Consider the following 21,065-nt stretch of genomic DNA (forward strand, 5'->3'; position numbering starts at 1 on the left):
TGTGCCATTTTATGTGACTGTGTTTGGAGATGTGTGTAGCTTCGCCTGTGTGTGTGTGTGTGTGTGTGCGCGCGTGTGTGTGTCAGGACTGGAAAAAACAAACAAACAAACAAAACAAAAAACAGAAGTACACAGCCAACATACCAACAATGAGAGCAGCGTGAGGCAACGTGCGCTCCAGCGACAACAAGAACCACAAAGACTCATAAGTACACTTTACTCTGTATACTTTCTCTGATATGTATTTGACTTTTGATTTCTATTGATATTTTTCTATTTTTCTGTCTTGACATTTATATTGTATTCAGTATGTATATCTTTATTATGGAACTGTGTACTGTAAGTTCATTGTTATTGTGGGGGGGGTAAAAAGATACTGTATTAGCTCTCTGGATTGTACTGCTACGCCACTGGGAGAAATCTGGAAACCAATTGGAGTCAAAACAGCAAAAAAGACACAGACACCTAAATATATATTTCTCTGTGTAGGCCTGCCAACTATTTATCAGTCAATTTCATATTACAATATTGTCTAAGATATTATTTTAAATAGTATTTTAATATATTGATATGAAATTATGTTTTATACAATGTATTTATTGTTTTTTTTCCCCTCTCTCTCTATATATATATATATATCATCATCAACCATTAACTGCATGTAAATGCTTGTAAGCACTACCAGATTCGCGTAACAATCATTGCATACGTGTCTGTGATTTCTTGGACTCGTAATGTGCTCATATCTTTAGTCACACAAGTCGCGCTGTCACTGAGAGTCAATCTAAGTTGGCAGCGTTAGGGACATGCGTTAAGTTTTCTTAGGGATCGTCTCATAGTTGCTGTGTGTGTGTGTGTGTGTGTGTGTGAGACACGTGTACACGACGAAGATAATAAGGAAAATAAGATGGATGCGTACATTTTGATCACAATGTTATGTTAAGTATTTTTTTGCTCTCTCTCTCTTCCTCAGTGTAAATCTTCCAAGGTAGCACTGCATGAAGCCTTGCAACATTGATGAGCGTCTTGTCACTTGTTAGGTCTTTATTATTATGCTGTCAAGTTCACATGAATGTAAAAACCAGGGGTTAAATTGGGATTAGTCACTACCGTAACAACGAGAGTCTTTTTTGTCTCTTTATGAACCAAATAAAAATCTGATGATTCTGTAATTTCACTGTGTGTCGATCGGCTGCTGGTCTGTGTCCTCCTCACTCCCAGTTTAACCCCTGACTCCTCCTCTGTATACAAGTTAGTACTTGGAATAGATTTTCACATAATAAGATATTTGGGATTTAGCCTTTCATTTGCGGTGACCTTAAAACTTGTGTGGCTAAGAACAGAATATGAAGAATAGATTAACCCCAGGTGTCCGAGGGTATTTTAGTCATTATTGCAATAGAAATAATATATTACGTGAGAAAGTAAATAGTCTCTAACTATTTAATCTGCAGATTGCTAGCATTAAATATCAAAGCATATATACGCCATTGCCATACGAAGCCCTGGAAGCCTGTTTGTTGTCTTTGTGTCTTCATTCATTTGTCAGACTTCTGCTCGTCCATGTTCATCTGCACAACATCGCCGTTTTCTCATGGTCTCTCTCTTTCTTTTTCTCGGTTCAGTTCCCACAGATCCATCTTCTAAACTCGGAGACACGCAGTTAAAAAAAAAACAAAAAACTCTGAAGTTGGTGCTAAACTCTCCATCCCATCCGCCAACTATTGTCCTGCTTGTTCCCCTCCTTCCTTCACAAATGAAGTGAGGCGGGAATAGTGGGAATCTACTGCCTCCTGTATAGACTTGTTGAATAAAAGAGTTTCTTGCAGCCTTCAGTGCCAGACGCATTTTCCTCAAGTCCTGCCTCCATTTACCATCAAAGAAGTGACCTGCCATTAACATTCCAACGGGAGGTCAACAAACGGACGAAACATAGCCTACGCGTTCCATGTGTACAGTTTCACTGCAATTGTACATCTTGCGGCATTGTTTCTTTTATTGACTCTCATGTCTTTTTTTTCCTTTCATATGGCCTTTTTAGTGCATTATATTGTGTGTTGTGTTTTTTTTTTTTAAGAAAAAAGTGTATTGTTGGTGCCTTTGTCAGGTTCAGTTGGTTAGACTTGTCTGTCTGTCTGTCTGTCTGTCGCCGTTTTAGACTCGGGTTTTCTTTGTTCTTGCTCTGCTCCTGGTCATGATGACCCAGTGTAAACACTGCCCTCTACTCCGGACTGTCACTACAGTATGGTAGAATATTACACTTTATCTACATCTATACATAAGTGCGTTTCAGACGGTAGGAAAAAAACTTTGTATCCTGTACCCATTTTTTTTTTTTTTTTTAAACTGTTTGAGGTTTTTAATCATCATGATGATATACAGACAAGAAACAACCAACATATATGTAAGGCATTACACATTATGTAATGCCTTACATATAAGTTAACCTATGCAGATTAAGTGTCAGTCAGTGTACATACAGTGTATACACATGTACATGTGTGTGTATAGCTACAAATAACCTGTACGTTTGTTTAAGTCAAATTCAGCAAACTAAGGCTTTGCTTGATAGTGGGTCTCTGGGACAGCAGCAGGAAAAAAAAGCAAACTTGTGTTAGACCAATGCCTGTTCATCTATTCTGTGGTCGTCTAAATGTTAAATCTTGAATAAAACTACTCTTTGTTTATAGCGAGTCAAACCAGTGTGTATATGTAATTAACCATATGTGTTAGAAAAGACCCCGGCTAATGATGTGTGTGCTTTTTGGCAGCTTAGCTGATGGAGCCACAGATGGGCAGAAGATAAACATCTTTGAGAGGAGCCTGTGCATTATTATAATGATTGCCATGATACTACTGCTAATAATTAGTCTTATTATGTCCAGCTGAAGTATATTAGGCAGATATGGAATTGTAGCTTCAAAATGGGGATAAGATTAACCTGTTTTTGGAACTTGCAGTTCCCATAACATAACACTAGAGAGCAGACATCGACCATTTTGTAAATTAGTCTTTCTGTAGTCCAACATACCGTCTGTGAGTGTACTTGTATTTGTTACCTCCTAAGGACCTTGTGTGGCATAAACATTGAACTAGTCAGGAGGACCAGTTGTCCTCACGGGTCCAAAACCAGGTCCTAATAAGGGCTAATAGAGTTTAGGGCTAATATTTGAATTGTGGTTAGGTTAAGGTCAGGTTTATGTGTTCACTGGTTATGGTTAGGATTAAGGATAACACTTTGTTAAGGGCGTAGAATAGCTGCACAAACGTGTGTGTGTGTGTGTGTGTGTGAGGGGAAGAGAGAGAGGGGTGAATTCGGGGGACAAAGGAGAGGCAATGAAAAGAGGCATTCATCAACAAAAACAGTAACAACAACAGCAGCAGCTTTAATTAAATATCTTTATGCTGTCTCTGATAAATAGCAATTTGTAAATTGTCTTGAGTCCATTATGTATTTGGAATATTATCATTGTGAGCGCGTCCTCTGTGATGAGACAGATTTTTACCATGTAAAAGATGCAGAGGCGCAGTTCCACCTCACAAAACAGAGACAATACTGTGTGCCGCTGTTTTTAGGTCATAGTCCCCACAATGTTTTTCTAAACTCTCCCACAAGCACAAATGAAAAATATTAATATCTTCGATTGGACCAGTGGAACATTAAAAAAAATATATATATCAAAGGGACTGAAACGGAAATGGAGGGATTATTTTACATAATTTTACATGAGTGGGAAGAGAAGAAAATTCCATTTGTGAGATAAGAAGATCTAACGTATACGTATGTTGAAAGACTGCCACATAAATCATCCCAACTAGCCCCATGAGGTCTGAGCAAAATTGAGTTGCTGCTATGGTAACAAGTACCAGTCATTTCCTTTCCTGTGCGATTACACACACAAATAAAATGGACAGTGTAACAAGGTAATAAAAAAAACCCAAAAACTAAATCTTTGATGTGGTCGAATGTGACCATATTCGCCTAATCTCATTTGTTTCCGATATTTGTGGAAAACAAAGAACTCAACATATCATCCTTGGTAGCCCAATTAGTGTTTCATCACCAGGTACAAACAGTATACATCACATTTATCACGTTATCTAGGTTTGCGTTACCTCCCGGACACACAACATTCTGGGTCCATCAAGTGAATGAGTTAAAATAAATAAATAAAATCCAATCACGTGTTTGAATGGCTCTGTTTTTTTAGTGTGAACATGACAACTCATGGGTGCTAAATATAACTTAATGTTTATGATATGTTATGGGAACTACACTAACTCTCCTAGTAATACTAACAAGCTTGTGTATTGGTTTTGGTATTAACCTGAGTCTAACTTAAAGGGACGGGGTTGTGAAAACTAGCTATAATTGCTATATCATGTTGTTTACCTCCAACATCCACATGCAGCCTAATCTGACAAGTGTATGGAATTTTTCACCACAATAATGTTGACTTTTTTTTATCATCATAACATTGTTTCTGTGCGGGGGCTGACAAACTATTGTATCGGGGCAGTTAGCAGTTTCTATGGAGTTGTCTCCGCCTAAAACCTGTTCTGTTGTCCATGCATCTCACTGATCTAATCAGTCAGTGCATTTGAATAGGTCTTCACAATAGACTGCGAGTAGAATCAGATCTGGTAAATAAACCCAACACATTTACAATAGGAGGGCAGTTGATCTAATATATAAGAATAACAGTTACTTTAGATCCTTAGTCTTATTTACAGTGGTGAAATGAATTCCTCCTAAAAAAATGACGTTTGATTTCCGTTTATTTCACATTAAAAAGGTTGTAAATGCACAGTATGATGCACTGTTTTACATTAAAGTAATTCACTTTACCTCCATGCTAGTTGTCACACAATGCCTACCTATATATTAATGCATTAATATACAGTGAATAATCGAACAATACAGCAGTGGCATTTCTCAGATAGAAGATTAGAACAGCAACAAGCGATATTTTAATATTTTTGCTGTACTTAAATAACTCACAGCTGGGTGTAAATGTAACTTGATAATAATAATGCTAATAATAATGCTAATAATAATAGCCGTGAAGTGTTTTGGTGGTGTAGTGCAAAGTGCAATTTTCATCATAGGAAACACAGTCAAACATAACAGGTGTATTTCTTCTTACCTACTAAACTGAAACTGAGTGTGTATTTATTATTAACTCTATAATTGTTGGTGGAAAAACATAAGAGCACAGTAGTTATAGGTTAACCTAATGAACTGACAACTGAGTAAACTGGTCTTGTGTTGTTTGGTGTCATAAGATTGCTGTGTCAAATAAAAGAAACGTAACGCATAGTTTTATCATTGGTCTCTTGAAAGAAAGGCCTTGTTGTGCTTTGATGTTGTAGAGCAAACCCAAGCTTATTTTTCCATCATACAAAACCACCGTTGATGTGATACCACTGGAAATTTGCCGCGGATCTCTTTTTTCACAAAATGATGGCCGTCTTGTCCAATGGCGGCTCCAGCAGGGGCGAGTCTCCGCCTGCTTTTGGCTCTTGGAAGTGCCTGGACTAATCAGCGCTCGCCTCCGTGTGTTCAGCCATTTTGTAAGAAAATCAAGCGACTCTGCCGCCCTACCTTCGCTTCAGACCTGCAGTTTTTTTCTTGTGCAATGGACGGGTAAGTGGAACAGAACCGCACTTAAGACTCGATTTTTCAAAGCTAAACCGACCGCCGCCTAACTTATTTAAACTAACGGGCGTCTCATCAAATCAGTCTGACTCCGACGACCGCGTCGTTTTTAACAGTTGGACCGGGAAACTTTACTTCAAACTGTTTTTCGTCAAAACATGCAACAGTTAGCAGTAGCTCCTGCTAACTAGCAGTTGGTAGCCGTAGCTAGCTAACAAATGTTAATTACATGAGCCATTTTATATGTCGCGTGTATATAAACCACACCAGCCGCCATCAACTTCATATATTGAGCGCGTGTTGAGGGCAAAACCTGGCTTTCTTTTAGTAAACTCACTCACGCTGTTGTTCTTTACTGCATACTTTACCCAGTTTTGTCTGAGTGTATCACCGTAAGTTGGTTACACGGGAACTTGAGCGTTAGCTAAAGCAACGTGTCTCATTTCCGCATTCATTTGTCCGCGGAGTGCCAGGGCCATGTTGAAGATATCTGGCCTGAACATTAAATGTTGACTGATACCCGAGACTTTATGTTTTTGGAGCTTTATCTAAACGGGGTTGCGAACACAATAGGGTTTTGTCTCGTTTAAGCGTATTCTACTCTTCTCGTCACCTGAATTTGACAGTTACTTCCGAAAGCCGAGCGAATGCTGACATGAGTTCGCGAGACAAGTCGTTTCAACGTGTACGTCTGGATGCTGTTTTCGTTACGACGTTGAACCGTTGAAACTGAACTTTTTCTTCATGTCTTGCCAATCCTCTGCAGCCGCCTAGACGCTGACTTGTACCCTCTGGGATCCGGCTACGTCCCTGAAATTGAGTAAGTATTTTTTTTTTGTGCATGACCAACTTTACCTCGAATAATCAAGTTTCAAGGAGGTCTGTCACGTTTTGCTAACCAGCAATACGTGTTTAATTTGGAGTGGATCGTGTGACAAGTTCTGGTTTATATAAATTAATTTCCGCTTTTTTTTTTATTGCAGCAGTGTCCATGACATATCAGTAGGCACAAAGGTAAGCCACATTTGAGTCTTTTGTGCATTCACTTTTCCTCCTGTTGCTGGCAGATGAATTATGCAAGCTAAAAATATATCCTATAGTTTAAAGGGTTGTTGATTATTATACCCACGAACATATTAACCATGCTTCAGAAAGTAATTTGTGACTGAAATGGTCTGTATGGTATTTATGCTGTTTCAATATATAGACATGTGTGTCATATTTGTAATTCACTCTATGAAGTGATCAGATTACTCGATGGCACTACAAATCACTTGATGTGAGCCACTACAAGCCCACATTTTTGGAATTGTTGAAGAAGATTAACAAGTCCCAGCGCGATCGAAAAAGTACGCTGTTGATACTGGAGATGTAAGATGCGCAGTTTGTCGGTTTGCAAGAGCTTCCTCTATAATTACAGAAGTGCCGTGGAAAGCCATTACTCATGTATAATGAGTTTGCAGTTGCAGGCTGGATCTCCCTTTTTTAAACATTTATGGAATGCACCCAAAGGGTCAGCATATGTTGTTGGGTAGAAATTCTCAGGATTGTGAACACAGACTTTTTGATCATTCAATTCAAATTGTTAATCTAAGGTGGTGCTTTGTTTTTCTACTGTGATTGTTTGGGGAAATTAAACTTCCTGTTCACGCTCTGTTTTAAAGAGTTTGGGTCTTAGAGGAATGTTAAGCTAGTGATTGAAATCTGCCTAAATCCACTTTTTCCCATTTCAAGAGCCCTCTACTTGCTCATGTAAAACAAACGAAGAGCAAATAGTTGCTTAATGTTCATTTCTGTTAATGTGTGTAATTTTGTTGAAGAAGGAACTGTTGGTTAGTAATTGTACCCAATAAAAATGCCTGTTAAAGTAGTAATCCTTGGTGACTGGGCTTAGGGCTGCTATGTGTGGGTGAGGTAATTGATCTCCACTGAAAGCTGTAACCATCCTCCTGCTCAAAGGTCTCCACGCTGTTTAAACAAGCCCTCTAATATAGTCACCCATAACAGGGACACCCCCCACCTACATTCATTTCAGTTTGACCCATTACTTGTTAACAAAATTAACAAAGCCCCATCTTATCAGGTGCTGATAGATGGTCAGGATGCCACTCCCGGTGTGCCTCTTTGTCAAACTTTTCCTGTTTTTCTGGATTTGATGTGATGTGGTAATGATGATGCAGAGTTATGGAGCACTGCCATCCTGGAATCTGTAATTATTCCGTCTGGGCAGAGTGTCTGGCGTTCTGCGGTCACATTCCAATCTTCCCCTCCAGCCCCCTGGTGAGGTGCAGCTCCCTGCCCCCTCCACAGGCGAGGGCTGGTCACACAGAGTAAACATGTCTATACCTGTGCTCCTCTCCTTTGTGCTTTTACTGAAAGATTACTCCACCAATCAACACCCAGCAGAGGCCAACATAAGGTTGCTTGCAGACATAAGTACAAAAGAATAGCCGGAGGGTTTTTCTTTCTTTGATGTAATAAAACCCAGGTGTGCCATAATCTATCTTTTTTTTTATTTCAAAGCAGATCTAGGGGCTTTATGTTGAAGCATTAAAACACTCACTGTGTAGGAACAGACACTGTCCATATTCAGAAATAGTCTAGAACAGAGTAATCAGGTCTTCCTCAACTTTATGATGTCAATACTCGGAACTATGTGACTTAAAACTTCAAATGGAGCTTCTTACCAATATCAAAATTTAAAATAAAATGTGGGTAGTGTGTAAAATATGTGCGATATTTAATGTAATCTTGAGGATAGGCCTTTGTCAGCAAAAGGAAGCTGCGCCATACTTTCATTGTGCGTGCCAACGATTTGTGTCATCGTCCCAGAAAGGTTACTATTAAACTGTCCGCATTCTGAGCTAACAAAGGATCTGAGCAGTTTGGCACAGTGGTTTTGCACAGTGTTGGTTTAGACTCCAGTTCTCTCTTCAATTAGCTGTGCAAGTAAACTTTTGCTTTGTGCCATTTTGCACTCTGCAACATACTTTCTCCCAAAGCTACAGGCTTATTTGACAGTCAATTGCAGTCCAGTCTTAAGTCATGCATGTGATTTGATGCTCCTACTCTGTCTCAGCTCTGTAGATATTATTAGAATGAGGAAGAAGGGGGAGAGAGCGAGTCCAACTAGAGCAGTAACTGTTATTTTCTAAGAGGAAGTTTGTGAAACCCTTGGAAGTAGGCCTGATCTTGCTGCTCTTCCTGTTTGGAGCTGGTCTGCTGACTGATAATGTGACACTGCAACAAAGGCCATCGAGTCTCTTCCTTCCTATGTTTCTTGTGCCTTGCGTTGCTCCCATGCCATTTTTATTGTAATACAAATATTGTTGTTACTAGCAGTTTTCTTTTCTACTAAACGTTAATCCTAAAATTGTCAGACTTCCTGTCTGTGTTGTCTTAGTAAGCTTAGGCATTCCATTTGTCAATACTTGAAATTGGCAAAAAAAACTAGGTCCCTAATCCTGAAGCATAAGATTGTCCTTTGTTTCTTTTAAATTCATGGGTTATGATTGCAGACCATGTTTGCGTAGGTGTCTGTGAGGATGGCTGAGTCAGCCCGACCATCTGGAAGTCAAAGGGTAGTTTGTACTACTGCTGTAGTGTTGCTTTCACGCAACTCTCAGTACCCCAAACCACCATTTTCTCCCATAACCTCATTCCTGCCTTTTATGAGTATACTTTCCTGTCTGACTGGGAACCCCTCTACGGCCTTGTCGTTACAAAGGCCAAGATTTAGTTTGTCAAGAAGAATACTTCCAAACCTGTTAGACTGGTAGTTGTCAAAACACTGCAGGGCCCTTCAACTCCCAGAGAGTCCTCGGGCCTCCATATGTGTGTGCAGCTGTATAACAATGCCCCTAGTCTCAGCCTGAACAGGACCATCATTGTAGAGTGCTGTAGAGCTTAGGCTGCTGAGCCACTTCTTGTGACTGCAATACTTCATCTTGCACAACCACAAACACACACACATCCACAAGAACAAGGCTGAAACAGCATTTTATATCTACTTGAGGAAGGGAGAGAGCATCTGGATGAGGCTCTTTCAGCAGACGCTAAACTAGTGTGCGCTATTAGTAGCTCCGTCTTGTTTTCCTATTCAGAGGAGTTCATTCTTCCTCCTCATACTGAATTGTAAGAGAATGGCTTGTACTGACTGACAGCTGCTTTTATGCTCAGCATTTACTGCTGACCTGTTTTCTCGAAGATGACTAGTGTGTTTTTAGATTTATAAACTGTAGGTAGTATGTTTACACCCCTTTCCCACCAGTCAAAAAATCAGTTCAAATGCTTTTTTTACAGGTAAAATATGTTTAATCAGCATTCATTCCTGGGTTAAATGACTCCGCAGTGCTCTGTCCTTTATCAGTTTGGCTCCAGTTGGCATCAGTGGAAATTAATGACCTGGGTGATGATATTTTAACCTTTAATTTTTGCAAGAGATGTGCCATTTCCGCTGCAAGGTTATGTGCCTTCCTGAACCCTAGCCTGCCTTTCATGTTTGGAGTGGTCCTTCCTTTTAAGAACTCAATATAATTTTTCTGCTATCAAATCATTTAACAATTGATTTAAAGGGAGGCTGAAGTAAAAGATGCAAAATAGTAACTATCACATTATTGCTGTCGGTTATAATGCGGTTATACTGCAGTTGTTTTATTTGTTTTTCCCTTCCCCCTGCTCATCTTCTTTTGGCGTATTGATGAGTGATGGGAGGTCTAGGAATGGTGGTAATTGCCCTTTTTAGAGGCTTCACCTGGGCTTAATTACTTGTGTATACCTACTGATGTTAGTGCTTTAGGGGCTTTAGAGAAGAGAATGTAAGACCAGAAGATGTCAGTTTGTGGGAAGTAATATATTCTTGCAGACAAGGTGGTTCACTGAATTCCTCATGGTGAGAAAGGTGGAGTTTTTCTCATGCATGTTTGCTCCAAGCTCTTTTGGTTATCAGATTACTTCCTCCTTTATCACACAGTGGCCTGGTAATATGAGAGCCGTGCTCTCCACCTGCTAAGCTGTGCTGTCACTGGTGAATGCACTGAAATAAACCATTGTTTTCTGTTCTTCTGCAGAGGGGATCTGACGAACTCTTTTCTTCCTGCATATCTAACGGGCCCTATATCATGAACTCAGGTAGGGGGGGTTGCCAGGGAGGGGCGAATCCTTTTTATTGAAAGTGCTTGTCGTGTCTGTGTTGTTGGCGTTGTCATGACAATCAATCCATTATTCAAGAGGAACCAGAGCCTTCTGTTCCTATCCTGATTGTATCTGCCTCTGTTTTCCCTTGCAGCCAATGGCAACGATAGCAAAAAATTCAAAGGTGACGTCCGCAGTCCTGGTGTACCATCACGTGTGGTCCACGTACGCAAGCTTCCCAACGACATAAATGAGGCAGAAGTTATTGGCTTGGGATTGCCCTTTGGGAAGGTCACTAATCTGCTAATGCTGAAGGGGAAAAATCAGGTAAGGCAAAAAAATGCAGGTCTCATTTGACTCCTGGGTGTTTTTTAAGACCTCGGACAAGGGATTAGTTTTCTGTCCTTTTGTTCTGACCCAAAAAAACTATAACAATGACTCTTTTGGTGTCCTTGTGGTTCATAGTCTATGGGGACAACTTCCTCAGATTCCCTGGAGGAAAATAGCCAGCTCACTTGAAATACTTCATTATCTTCTGTGTTCATGTATGAGGTGTTTTGTGTCAACTAACTAAGATTTCAAAATACATTTCTGTAGATTACAATTGTTGGCAACAGATGTGGGAAGTTAAGAATTCTTAATCAGCATTGACTAATGTGGTATGTTATTGTCTATGTTGGGAGAAATCGATTGGATGTTTCTGATTGACTGGTTCCCCCCTCCCTGCAGGCGTTCTTAGAACTGAACAGCGAGGAGTGTGCACAGACGATGGTGAACTACTATTCCTCTGTCACTCCCGTCATCAGAAGCCACCCCATTTACATGCAGTACTCGACTCACAAGGAGCTCAAGACGGACAACTCCCCCAACCAAGTAGTAAGGGCTCTTAATTTAATTTTGATATGTTCCCCACCCCCCGCTTAATCTAATGTCATTGCATTCAAAATGTGTGTTGGTTGAATGTGAATTTTTAATTTGCCAACTCTGTCCATATGGTGAAGATGGCGTACACAAAATGTTTCACCAACTGCAAAATTCTTTCCATCCATGTGAAGAGTTTTCTTTTGCTTTTCCATCTCAGCGTGCACAGGCAGCTCTGCAAGCAGTCAACGCACTGCATGGAGGTGGAATGGGAGCCATGGCCATTTCCACAGAAGCAGCTACCATGGCAGGAGCAGGGGCTCAAAGCCCTGTACTGAGAACCATTGTGGAAAACCTTTTCTACCCTGTCACCCTGGATGTGCTTCACCAGGTACAGGCCAATTCTGTCAAATTTACTGTGTAAATGTAGAAAAATATTATAGAATGGATTGCAGTTCAAGAACTGTTATTTTATATATATTCAATTGTATATTAAGTGCTTGCTGGTTCCTTTTTTAAAGTTGCAGCCCTTTTTACCCTGTTTGCTAAAATTGCAACACTGTCTTCTAGTCATTGGAATAATAATGACAGTGAGGATCACGGCAGCTTAGCCTCAGTCAGGAAGATGTAGAGAAGAATAATTCTATATGCAGTTTTTAAAAAGCTAACCACAGTAGGCACTTTCCAGTTCTAGTAAATGATCATTTGTGACCTCTCTCCGCTCCAGATTTTCTCTAAGTTTGGTACCGTGCTGAAGATCATCACTTTCACCAAGAACAATCAGTTCCAGGCTCTGATCCAGTATGCTGATGGCATGACTGCACAGCATGCTAAACTGGTAAGACTGGAACAACTTGTGTTCGTTGTCATTATCCAACTTTAAGGTTTAGTTAAGTACTCACATCTGTAAAGTTGTTTGTATCTTAACCATCATGTTTGCGTTTTGTGTTTAGTTTTATTCCTTCACTGCACTGCCCTTATCTTCACGTTTACTCTGTTTTTTCATTTCACGTTGTCAACATGAGGTTGTTAACCTTAGCGCTTTGTCACAATCCGTACAATCGACCACACGTGTGTATGTACGCGCAGCCTAATTTGTCTTCATCTGTCACAGTCTCTGGACGGACAGAACATCTACAATGCCTGCTGTACCCTGAGAATAAGCTTCTCCAAGCTCACCAGCCTCAATGTCAAGTACAACAATGATAAGAGCCGAGACTACACCCGACCAGACCTCCCAACTGCTGATTCACAGCCTTCTATTGATCACCAGGCGATGACCGCTGCTGCATTTGGTAAGATTGGGGGGCAAGTTGTTGTTTTTCCTCTTCACATCCAAAAATGTGTTTCTACATTTGATGCAGAACCGTGTGCTTGTATTCATATCCTTCCCCTTTGTTTCAGCTGCGCCTGGCATAATCTCCGCCTCTCCGTTTGGAGGAGCCCATGCCTTCCCCCCAACCTTTGCCTTTCAACAGGGTCAGTGTACAATCCCTGTTACTCTTTTCACATTGTGGCAAATATACTGATTTTCTGAAATGTTCCTGCTATTTACCCTGTCTACAATGCAATACATTCACAGGAGTTAATTTCCCCCACGTAGGTCTGTCGATGCCTGGTATCCCCGGTGCCCTGGCGTCCCTTGGTGTTGGCCACGGCGGCATGGCGGCTGCAGCGGCGGCTGCCAGCCGACTCGGCCTCTCAGGGCTCACAGCCACTGGTGGACACAATGTGTTGTTGGTCAGCAATCTGAACCCTGAGGTCAGTAAACCAAACGGCCTAAGCCGCTCTATGTCCTGCCTGTGTTGGTGCAGTCCAAAGCAAAATAATGGTGTCTCGTGTTCACACTGATTTATGGACCTAAATCCATTTGTTCAAGAGAAACCAGCATTTGTCCCTCCTCAGTCTCCCACCACCACGATGTGATTAGTTGGAATGCCCCGACCACTCATAGAAAATCAAAAGAGCAGCCATGTAGTCGAAACCTCTTCTCTTTCAGGACCTTTCTGTGTTTGACCAAACCTGCTGCATTTCTGACCTGCCACTTTGCTCACTGTGAATTTAAAGTTTATTCAAAACCACTAACTTCTTTTATTTATTTATTTTTTTAAACTTACCATTTCATATCTTCATTTTTTTGTCCATTAGTTGAAATCATTCTTGAGTTGTTGGAGAGACAATATTACTTTTCTCAGTACACATGTCCATTATGTAGGTAATTTTATTTTTTTATTTTAGACATATAGTGTATAGAATTTATGTCGCTCTCTGTCGCACTCATTACCTTTACTGTAGTTATGTACTCATACATGTAAATTAAACATGAGTTTTTATTCTCACTGATTTTCAGATTATTGTTAGCATGATGATTTTAATATAATTTAAACACCAATATCCTGTAGTCCAAAAGTACATATTGTCTCTGCCTTTTTTTCTGTATTTCATTGTTAATCTTTTTTTTCTCTTCTTTTTCTTCTAGTGTTCCCATAGTGACAATGCATTTTAATTTAGCCAATTCTACTGTCTGAAGCACTACATTTCTTTGTGTATACTGACCTTGTTTTTTACTTCCTTTTTTCTCTCTTCTTTCTCTGTCTCCCTCTCCCTCTTTTTTGTTTTTGAAACACCCCTCACGTCAACTTTTGCCAACTGACTGCACGCCCCATGACCAATTGTACCCTCTGTCCTCCTCTCCCCTCTGCCACTCCTGTGACTACTACGACCACTCCTCCCACCCAACCCAACCCTCTTTCTCCCCTGTTCATTGTCCCCAATTTGGACACTATCCACAAATTGAAAACACACCATTGGCACCTTTACGGTTCCCCCTGACTTTGCCACCATCTGTCCTTCCACCATCTCCCTTTTCTCCACCTCATCTTGTCTCTATCTGTTCTCCTCCTCCTCTCACGCTGTCTGAATCCTCTCCTCTTGTACTCTCTTCATTCTCTTCGTCCCTCATGCCTCTCCTTCCTCCATGGTACTGTGGCCTTCCTGTGGACCTCGCTGCCTGTGGCCTGCGGACATGTCCCGACTCCACTCCACTGTCCTCCACTCCGCTCCGTCTCTTTTCCCCTGTCCCCTGTTCCCTCTCCCCCTTTGGCCCCCTGCCCCGCTGCTCCCCCTGCTGTCTCTAAAGAGCGTTACGCCACACTGCCTCTTTATTCTTTTCGGTACGTTATCATCCTTTCATCTCCTTTTTTTATTACTACTGTTACCTGGCAAGGTGGGCATGTCTTGTCTCATTATGTTGGCTTTGTTTTTTTGTTTTGTTTTATTTAACCACTGATGGCTCGTCATCAGGCTATGGGGCTTTGAAGGGTGGGGGTGTCTGTGTTTTTTGGGGTTTGTATGATCTGTTTTGGTTGTTGTGGGTTTGTGTAAGGGAAGTAAGGTGATAACACCATACAAAGCTGCAGCATTTCATTTAATAAACTGCCTTTGTTTAATTTTCATTGGCAAAAAGCTATTAGTTTTTCATATTCAAAGAACAAACCCCCATAATGGTAATATTAATTAAAGAAATATGTAGGGATCGTTGTAATCCTGATGCATCTGCCTTTGTCTCAAACTTAACCAATTCCATTCAAATTCATCAAATTAAATGTTTACATTGAAGTTTTGGTGGTTGCCTTGAGTCACCCAGCAAAAGTAAATGGCAAGATGAAATGCTGCTGCTCTTTTAGTGAGTGTGAGTTGACATATCTATTGGATATTGTCACCATATTTATACTTTTGCAGTTTGTATCCATAACTCCAATTTAGGTATGTGCATGTTTAGTTTATTCCTCGCACGTCTCTCTATCAGGCCTTCAAGCTAATCAAGTAGTCAGCTTCTATAGGTCAAAACCGATCAGAACCTCTCCTTGATTCTTTTCCACCTTAAGATCGTTTACTTCTGAGAACCATTTTAGCTTCACTGTCGGCATCCATGTGAGAGGGCTTATGTACGGTTAGTTGTAGAAGTCCCAAATGGAATTGAACGTAAAATGACTAGATGGCCTGCCAGTTAGTTTGTTGTACTAGAAAGAGTCGTATGTAGTCGCAGAATGAATAGGAACGTGTCTGACTTGATGTTTAAAATTTTTGTTTGTTTGTTGCTGTGCGTGACTGTGTGGCTCCTGTCTCGGTCGCCGTTGCTCTTGTTTTGTGACACCGGTGTCCTCTGCTCCCCTAGGTGTTTATGGCGATGTGATAAGAGTGAAGATCCTGTTCAACAAAAAGGAGAATGCTCTGATCCAAATGTCTGATGGCACACAGGCTCAGCTAGGTAGCTACCCTCCATTTATAAAACATTTTTTTTTTTTGTCTGAATGTACAAAGGAAATAAGGATATTCAAACTATCAGTCAAGCTCAGTCAGCCCTTTTAAGTACTAAATTACTCATTCAAGTGATTTGAAATGGCAAATAAAAGGAACAGCTTAATGAATGGCATATAGAAACAAGCTGTTGTGCACATTTTATATTATTATTCGTGCTTTATTTTTTTTGTAGCAATGAGCCACCTGAACGGTCAGCGGCTGCACGGCAGAGCCATGCGCGTCACGCTGTCGAAGCACACCACGGTGCAGCTACCTAGAGAAGGCCACGAGGAACAGGGCCTCACAAAGGACTACAGCAACTCGCCACTGCACCGCTTTAAGAAGCCCGGCTCCAAGAATTACTCCAACATCTTCCCACCCTCTGCAACACTCCACCTCTCTAACATACCGTGAGTGCTGCCTCAAGAGTCTCATTTTCACTCCCACTCTCTGCCTCTCTGCTTACATTTTTTTTTTTTTTTTTTTTGGAAATCTCCCTTTGTAGTCCTGACTCGTTCTTTTCTATATTTAGTGCTTTGGATTAAGTTGTGGTGATAGTATTGTCTAAACATGTTTACTCTAGAGGTGGTATTTAAGATGGAATCATGCGTCTTGTGCTTTGTTTATTCACACCAGTGTGTAGATACTAAGCACTGTTGTTTTTTGTTGTTGCCCTTTCATTTAGGCCTTCTGTGGTGGAGGATGACCTCAGGAGACTGTTTGGCAGCTCAGGAGCCACAGTCAAGGCCTTCAAATTCTTTCAGTAAGTCCCAGTCCAAGTCATATTTGGATCTAAATAACAACTCAAAGGTGTAGAGAAAACTATAGAATATACTGGAGGAACCAACACATAAGTAGGCAGCCTCTTAAAACGGCTTTGTTTATGTATTTGTTACAGAAAAGACCGCAAGATGGCCTTGATCCAGATGGGCTCAGTCGAGGAGTCAATTGAGTCCCTCATTGAGTTCCACAACCACGACCTGGGAGAGAACCACCACCTTCGAGTGTCCTTCTCCAAGTCCACCATCTGAGTGCCTTTCCCCTCCCTCCAAATCTATTACCGCCTGAATGCAACCTTTATCAAGTTCCCATTCAGTGGAAATAGAACCATAACATGTTTGTGGCTGTGTTTCTGTGCAGAGTGTTGCTCCCTCCTCCATTAGTCATTCCCCGTCATTAATGGGTTTGGGTATCGTGTAATTCCAAATATTTTCACAAGTTCTACACAAAACTTTTTGTATTTCGAATATTTTAGACGATGCAAAGAATAGTCGTTGCTGTTTTTACTTATTTTTTTTGTGTTTTCAGCGACACACGCTTGCTCTAGCTGATCCTGTGGCATTACAGTGTGACTTACAGGATGTAGATGAATTCAAGTGGCTTTTTTTTTTTTCTTTTCTTACTTCCACTTCTGGCACATTATCATTTTTCAAAATCCCCAAGGCTACAGTAAACAGCAGCATTTTTCAGACTGAAAATGGCAAGTGGTAACAAAGATTGTTAGGAATTGTGCATAGTTGCCGTTTTTTTTTTTTACTTTGCAGGTAATTTAAAATGAGCCCCACACAGCTCTCTCTCTTTTTTTTTTATAGGGCACAATTACAGCAGCCTGGATATATCACACATACATGTATACCTGTTGATGTAAACAAAAAATAGTCCAAATTTAGAAATAATCAAAGCACATTTTTCATCCTATCCTTTTGTATAAATCAGGTAACCCTCTGTCCCCAAACTGATAAATGATTTGTTCCATCATCGATATTTAAGAGCACTGGGACACGGACAACATTCTCCACAGAAACATATCAAAACTTAATCTGCGTCGAGGTTAAGTCGAGAAAGCTGATGAACTGACACTTTAGACCAAAAGAAGACAGACAAGACCCCCCTCCTCCACCGCAGACCGTGGATGAATCTGATCCACAACCAACATGCGTCATTCCTCATATGATAGCCGTGTGGATATCTCTTTTCTCTGTGTGTGTGTGTGTGCCTTCTAGAAATACTGCTTCAAACCTGTTTGGCCAGTCTGTGATGGTTTGAAATGATGATTTTTGTTTTGGCTCACGGACCCATCCAATGGCTTTTCTCCCAGTGTCTTTTTTTTTTTAAATCCTGTAACGACCCACCTTTTCTTTGGGGGAACCATACCACTATTTGAAGTTGTTCAATACAATAAGAGCATCCATGCTCTTGTGCCTTACACCCCCCCACCACCACCACCATCACCTACCAGATTGCCTTTAATCACAGCTCTGGCTTCATTTGGAAATGATGTGTTTCTCTTTTGTTATTTCCCTGTTCCATGCCTCGTTACCAGCATTGTAAAGATGAGGGGAAAGTGGCCCATTCAGTCTTCAGTTTCTTCTTATCTATGGATTAATATGCATATAGCCTCATTATAAATATATATATATATATATGTAGAAACTATGAATGTAAGTCAGTTAGATGCCTAATAACCCTTGCTAGGAGATGTAGCTCTATTAGGTGTATCATTACAGGAGCAGAGCTGTTTCAGCCTCCTTGTCCCACAGTCCCCGCCCACCTCCACGTCGACAAAAACGGTGGTCGGGGCCTCATTTAACCATATTATGTTCATCTGTATGTGGACGCATATATTCATTTATCTTTTTCTTTTTAAATGTTAGCATTTACATGTGTATAACTTCTAAGCTTAACTGGTAATCTATTTGTAGTTGGTTGGGTTTGATCATTATCACAGTGCCTTGAGTGCTTTTGAGTTTGTTTTTTTTTTGTAAATCTGAGGCTGAGACACTTTGCCGCCTGGTCAGTTGACGTCTGTTGTTTACCTCTTCATCCAGCTGTTTTCGTCTTACAACAATGCCTTTATCCCATTACGTTCAGGTAATCATACCCACGAGAGGGCAGCTGGGAGGCATTTGTCAACTGATGGTAACATTTGTCTTAAACTGTGTCGAGGAAAAAAAAAAAAAAAAATCCCAGTATATTTTTCTCTTAAATTCAGGATAACAGGATTTTCATGGTGGAGTAAATCCCATCCATCCCCTGTCTGTGTCCGCAATCAGGTTCTTTAGTGCACTTTTCCTCAACGATAGGTCCAAGTTGTTCACCATCACGCTGAAGTCTTAAAACACGTCACATTCCTGCGTGCCTCCGAGCACCGTTTTTTTTGTTTTTCACAGCCCGGACCACTGTAGTCTTGGACCAGATGCAGATTTTGCTCTGTCTCTATTTTTGTAAGATTGTTATGCATGATTTAACAAGTCTTTCGTGTAGCTTACAGACGGTTATTGCTGTTAAGGACCAAAGTATCTTCTGTCCCTGCTGTTTTGTAGTGTTGTGATTTCTTCAAAGGTTTTTTTTTGTCACATTCCTGCTTTTCTATGAAAAACACAAGGCTTTGATTTCCTTATTTTCTGTTTTCTCAAAGCGCCTTGGACAAGTGTCACCTGAGTTTTTGGGTAACATCACATACTGTATTTTCTAACCCCCCCGTTTGATTGACTTTACAGAGACCCGTATATGGGTAGAGATCACTTTAGAATGGATACTTAATTGATCCACAGTCCTAGCTGTGATGTTGACAGTGTAGTTCATACACCTTTTCAGTCTTTTTGTTCAAAAGCTTTTATTTTTCTTTTTTTTTTATGTGAGGGCGGGCTGGGGTTATTGTATGAAGCGGGTTTGATGGTTGTATATATTCGTGTTTTTGTACCACAAAATCATTTGGATTATATCCACTCTACGTTCAAAACATGTATATTTTGATAAAACAATACAGACCTTATTGAGCTCTTCCGGAGCTGTAAAAACAACAAAACTTTTTGTAACACAAAGTCATTAAATCTATCTGAACACACAGGAGTGTCTCTGTATGTGCCCGCCCCCCCTCCCCCCCCACACTTCGCAACTCTGTTCTCGTCTCTTGCATCTTCTGCTGCCTTCAATAAATCTTTAGTTTGTTCCCTCTTTCATCTGGCCTCATTTGGTTCCTGTCTCTTCCTCTCTGTCCTTTGGACCTGCCGCTCTGTACCGGTTAACATTTCGTGTAACATTTTCCACATTTCCCGTCCTGTTTTTTTTTTTTAATTAGTCTTTACTTTATTTCCGACTTTGTACTCATCCCATCTGCCCATCTGGGCTCAATCCTGTTCCGATCCCCTTTGAAACGGCTGAATTGATAATGGCAAAGCGGAGAGTTAATTCGATATGCAACACTGGATACCTGCCATTCTTGATTTTGAATAATCCTGTGCTCTGCTTTGCCCCTTTTTCAATTTAGCAGCTCTATTTTTCACTTAAAAGAACAGGTTGCCATGGAGACCATGTTGCTGTGTCTCATGAAATGAATAATTAGGATAGAACAAGTCTGGTATGTGTCAGTTCAACAAGGATCTGAGAAAAAAAGATGAAAAAAAATCCCATTGACTGAATTGTTATACACCTCCATAGCCGCTAGGGGGAGGTATTGCTCTCTGGTGCAAAGCAAAGGCTCTTCAGTGGAGGTGACTTTACCTGCCACTCACTTTGTCAGTAGTTAGTGGCTTAATCTCAAGTGCCTCTCTAGGTTTTCTGTCTTTATACCCTACTTTTTCTTTGAAGACTTAAAAAAAACCCAAAAAACCCCAGCATAATGGATTAACCTCTGACCTTCCTCACTTTTCGAGGGAGATTTTGTGTCTGGGGATGTTATGCATTGCTGGGAGAGCTGGATTTAATCCCAGTAGCATGTGCGGCGTCGCCTTAAACGCAGCGAAACTCCCAAGTTTGTATGGATTCCACAGGAAAGGTTCCCTTGTTCCTCTCCTGTTATTTGCATACGCAGACCGCCTGAAGGTCACATTTAAAGACCCGACAGTCTGACAGAGACGGACAACCTTCACATGGCATAAGAATCTGCTGCGCGTTTAACCGCGTCAAGATCTGAAGGCGGGTCTTGTATTTTGATGTTGCCGCAGTCCAAGTGCAACTCCATGGCAGCTTTTTTGTTGCTGCTTTGATACCCCAGACCCTTGTTTACTTGCAGATTTTTGTGTGTGTGTGTGTGTTTATCTCTGCATCAAGAGTAATTTAAAGCTGAGAGCAGTCCAAACAAAATCCCCCTCGGAATACATTGACATGC

General features: G+C 40.8%; 1 protein-coding gene across 3 annotated transcripts; it reads left to right on the plus strand.

Annotated features, from left to right (window-relative positions):
* Positions 1-5,582: 5,582 nt before the first annotated feature.
* On the plus strand, positions 5,583-19,802 carry ptbp1a (polypyrimidine tract binding protein 1a). Of its 3 annotated transcripts, none has more exons than XM_044047463.1 (16): positions 5,583-5,647; positions 6,426-6,479; positions 6,643-6,673; positions 10,729-10,789; positions 10,947-11,119; positions 11,522-11,668; positions 11,874-12,044; positions 12,381-12,491; positions 12,768-12,948; positions 13,058-13,132; positions 13,236-13,414; positions 14,793-14,826; positions 15,831-15,923; positions 16,149-16,365; positions 16,641-16,718; positions 16,854-19,802. In XM_044047463.1, exons 1-16 carry the CDS (start codon positions 5,640-5,642, stop codon positions 16,984-16,986), a joined length of 1,746 nt encoding a protein of 581 aa, XP_043903398.1. In that variant the 5' UTR covers positions 5,583-5,639; the 3' UTR covers positions 16,987-19,802. The 3 variants fall into 3 exon arrangements, with proteins under 3 accessions (XP_043903398.1, XP_043903400.1, XP_043903399.1); XM_044047465.1 differs by having other exon boundaries at positions 13,257-13,414; XM_044047464.1 differs by having other exon boundaries at positions 6,646-6,673.
* The last annotated feature ends 1,263 nt before the right edge of the window (positions 19,803-21,065 follow it).

The sequence above is a fragment of the Solea senegalensis genome, linkage group LG16 (genome assembly GCF_019176455.1).
Source record: "Solea senegalensis isolate Sse05_10M linkage group LG16, IFAPA_SoseM_1, whole genome shotgun sequence".
Taxonomy (NCBI): domain Eukaryota; kingdom Metazoa; phylum Chordata; class Actinopteri; order Pleuronectiformes; family Soleidae; genus Solea; species Solea senegalensis.

Excerpts from the sequence above, each read along its gene's own strand:
- ptbp1a (XM_044047463.1), top strand. Across the intron at positions 10,790-10,946 it reads GCCCTATATCATGAACTCAG|CCAATGGCAACGATAGCAAA; the intron begins GTAGGGGGGGTT and ends TTTCCCTTGCAG. Across the intron at positions 11,120-11,521 it reads TGCTGAAGGGGAAAAATCAG|GCGTTCTTAGAACTGAACAG; the intron begins GTAAGGCAAAAA and ends CCCTCCCTGCAG.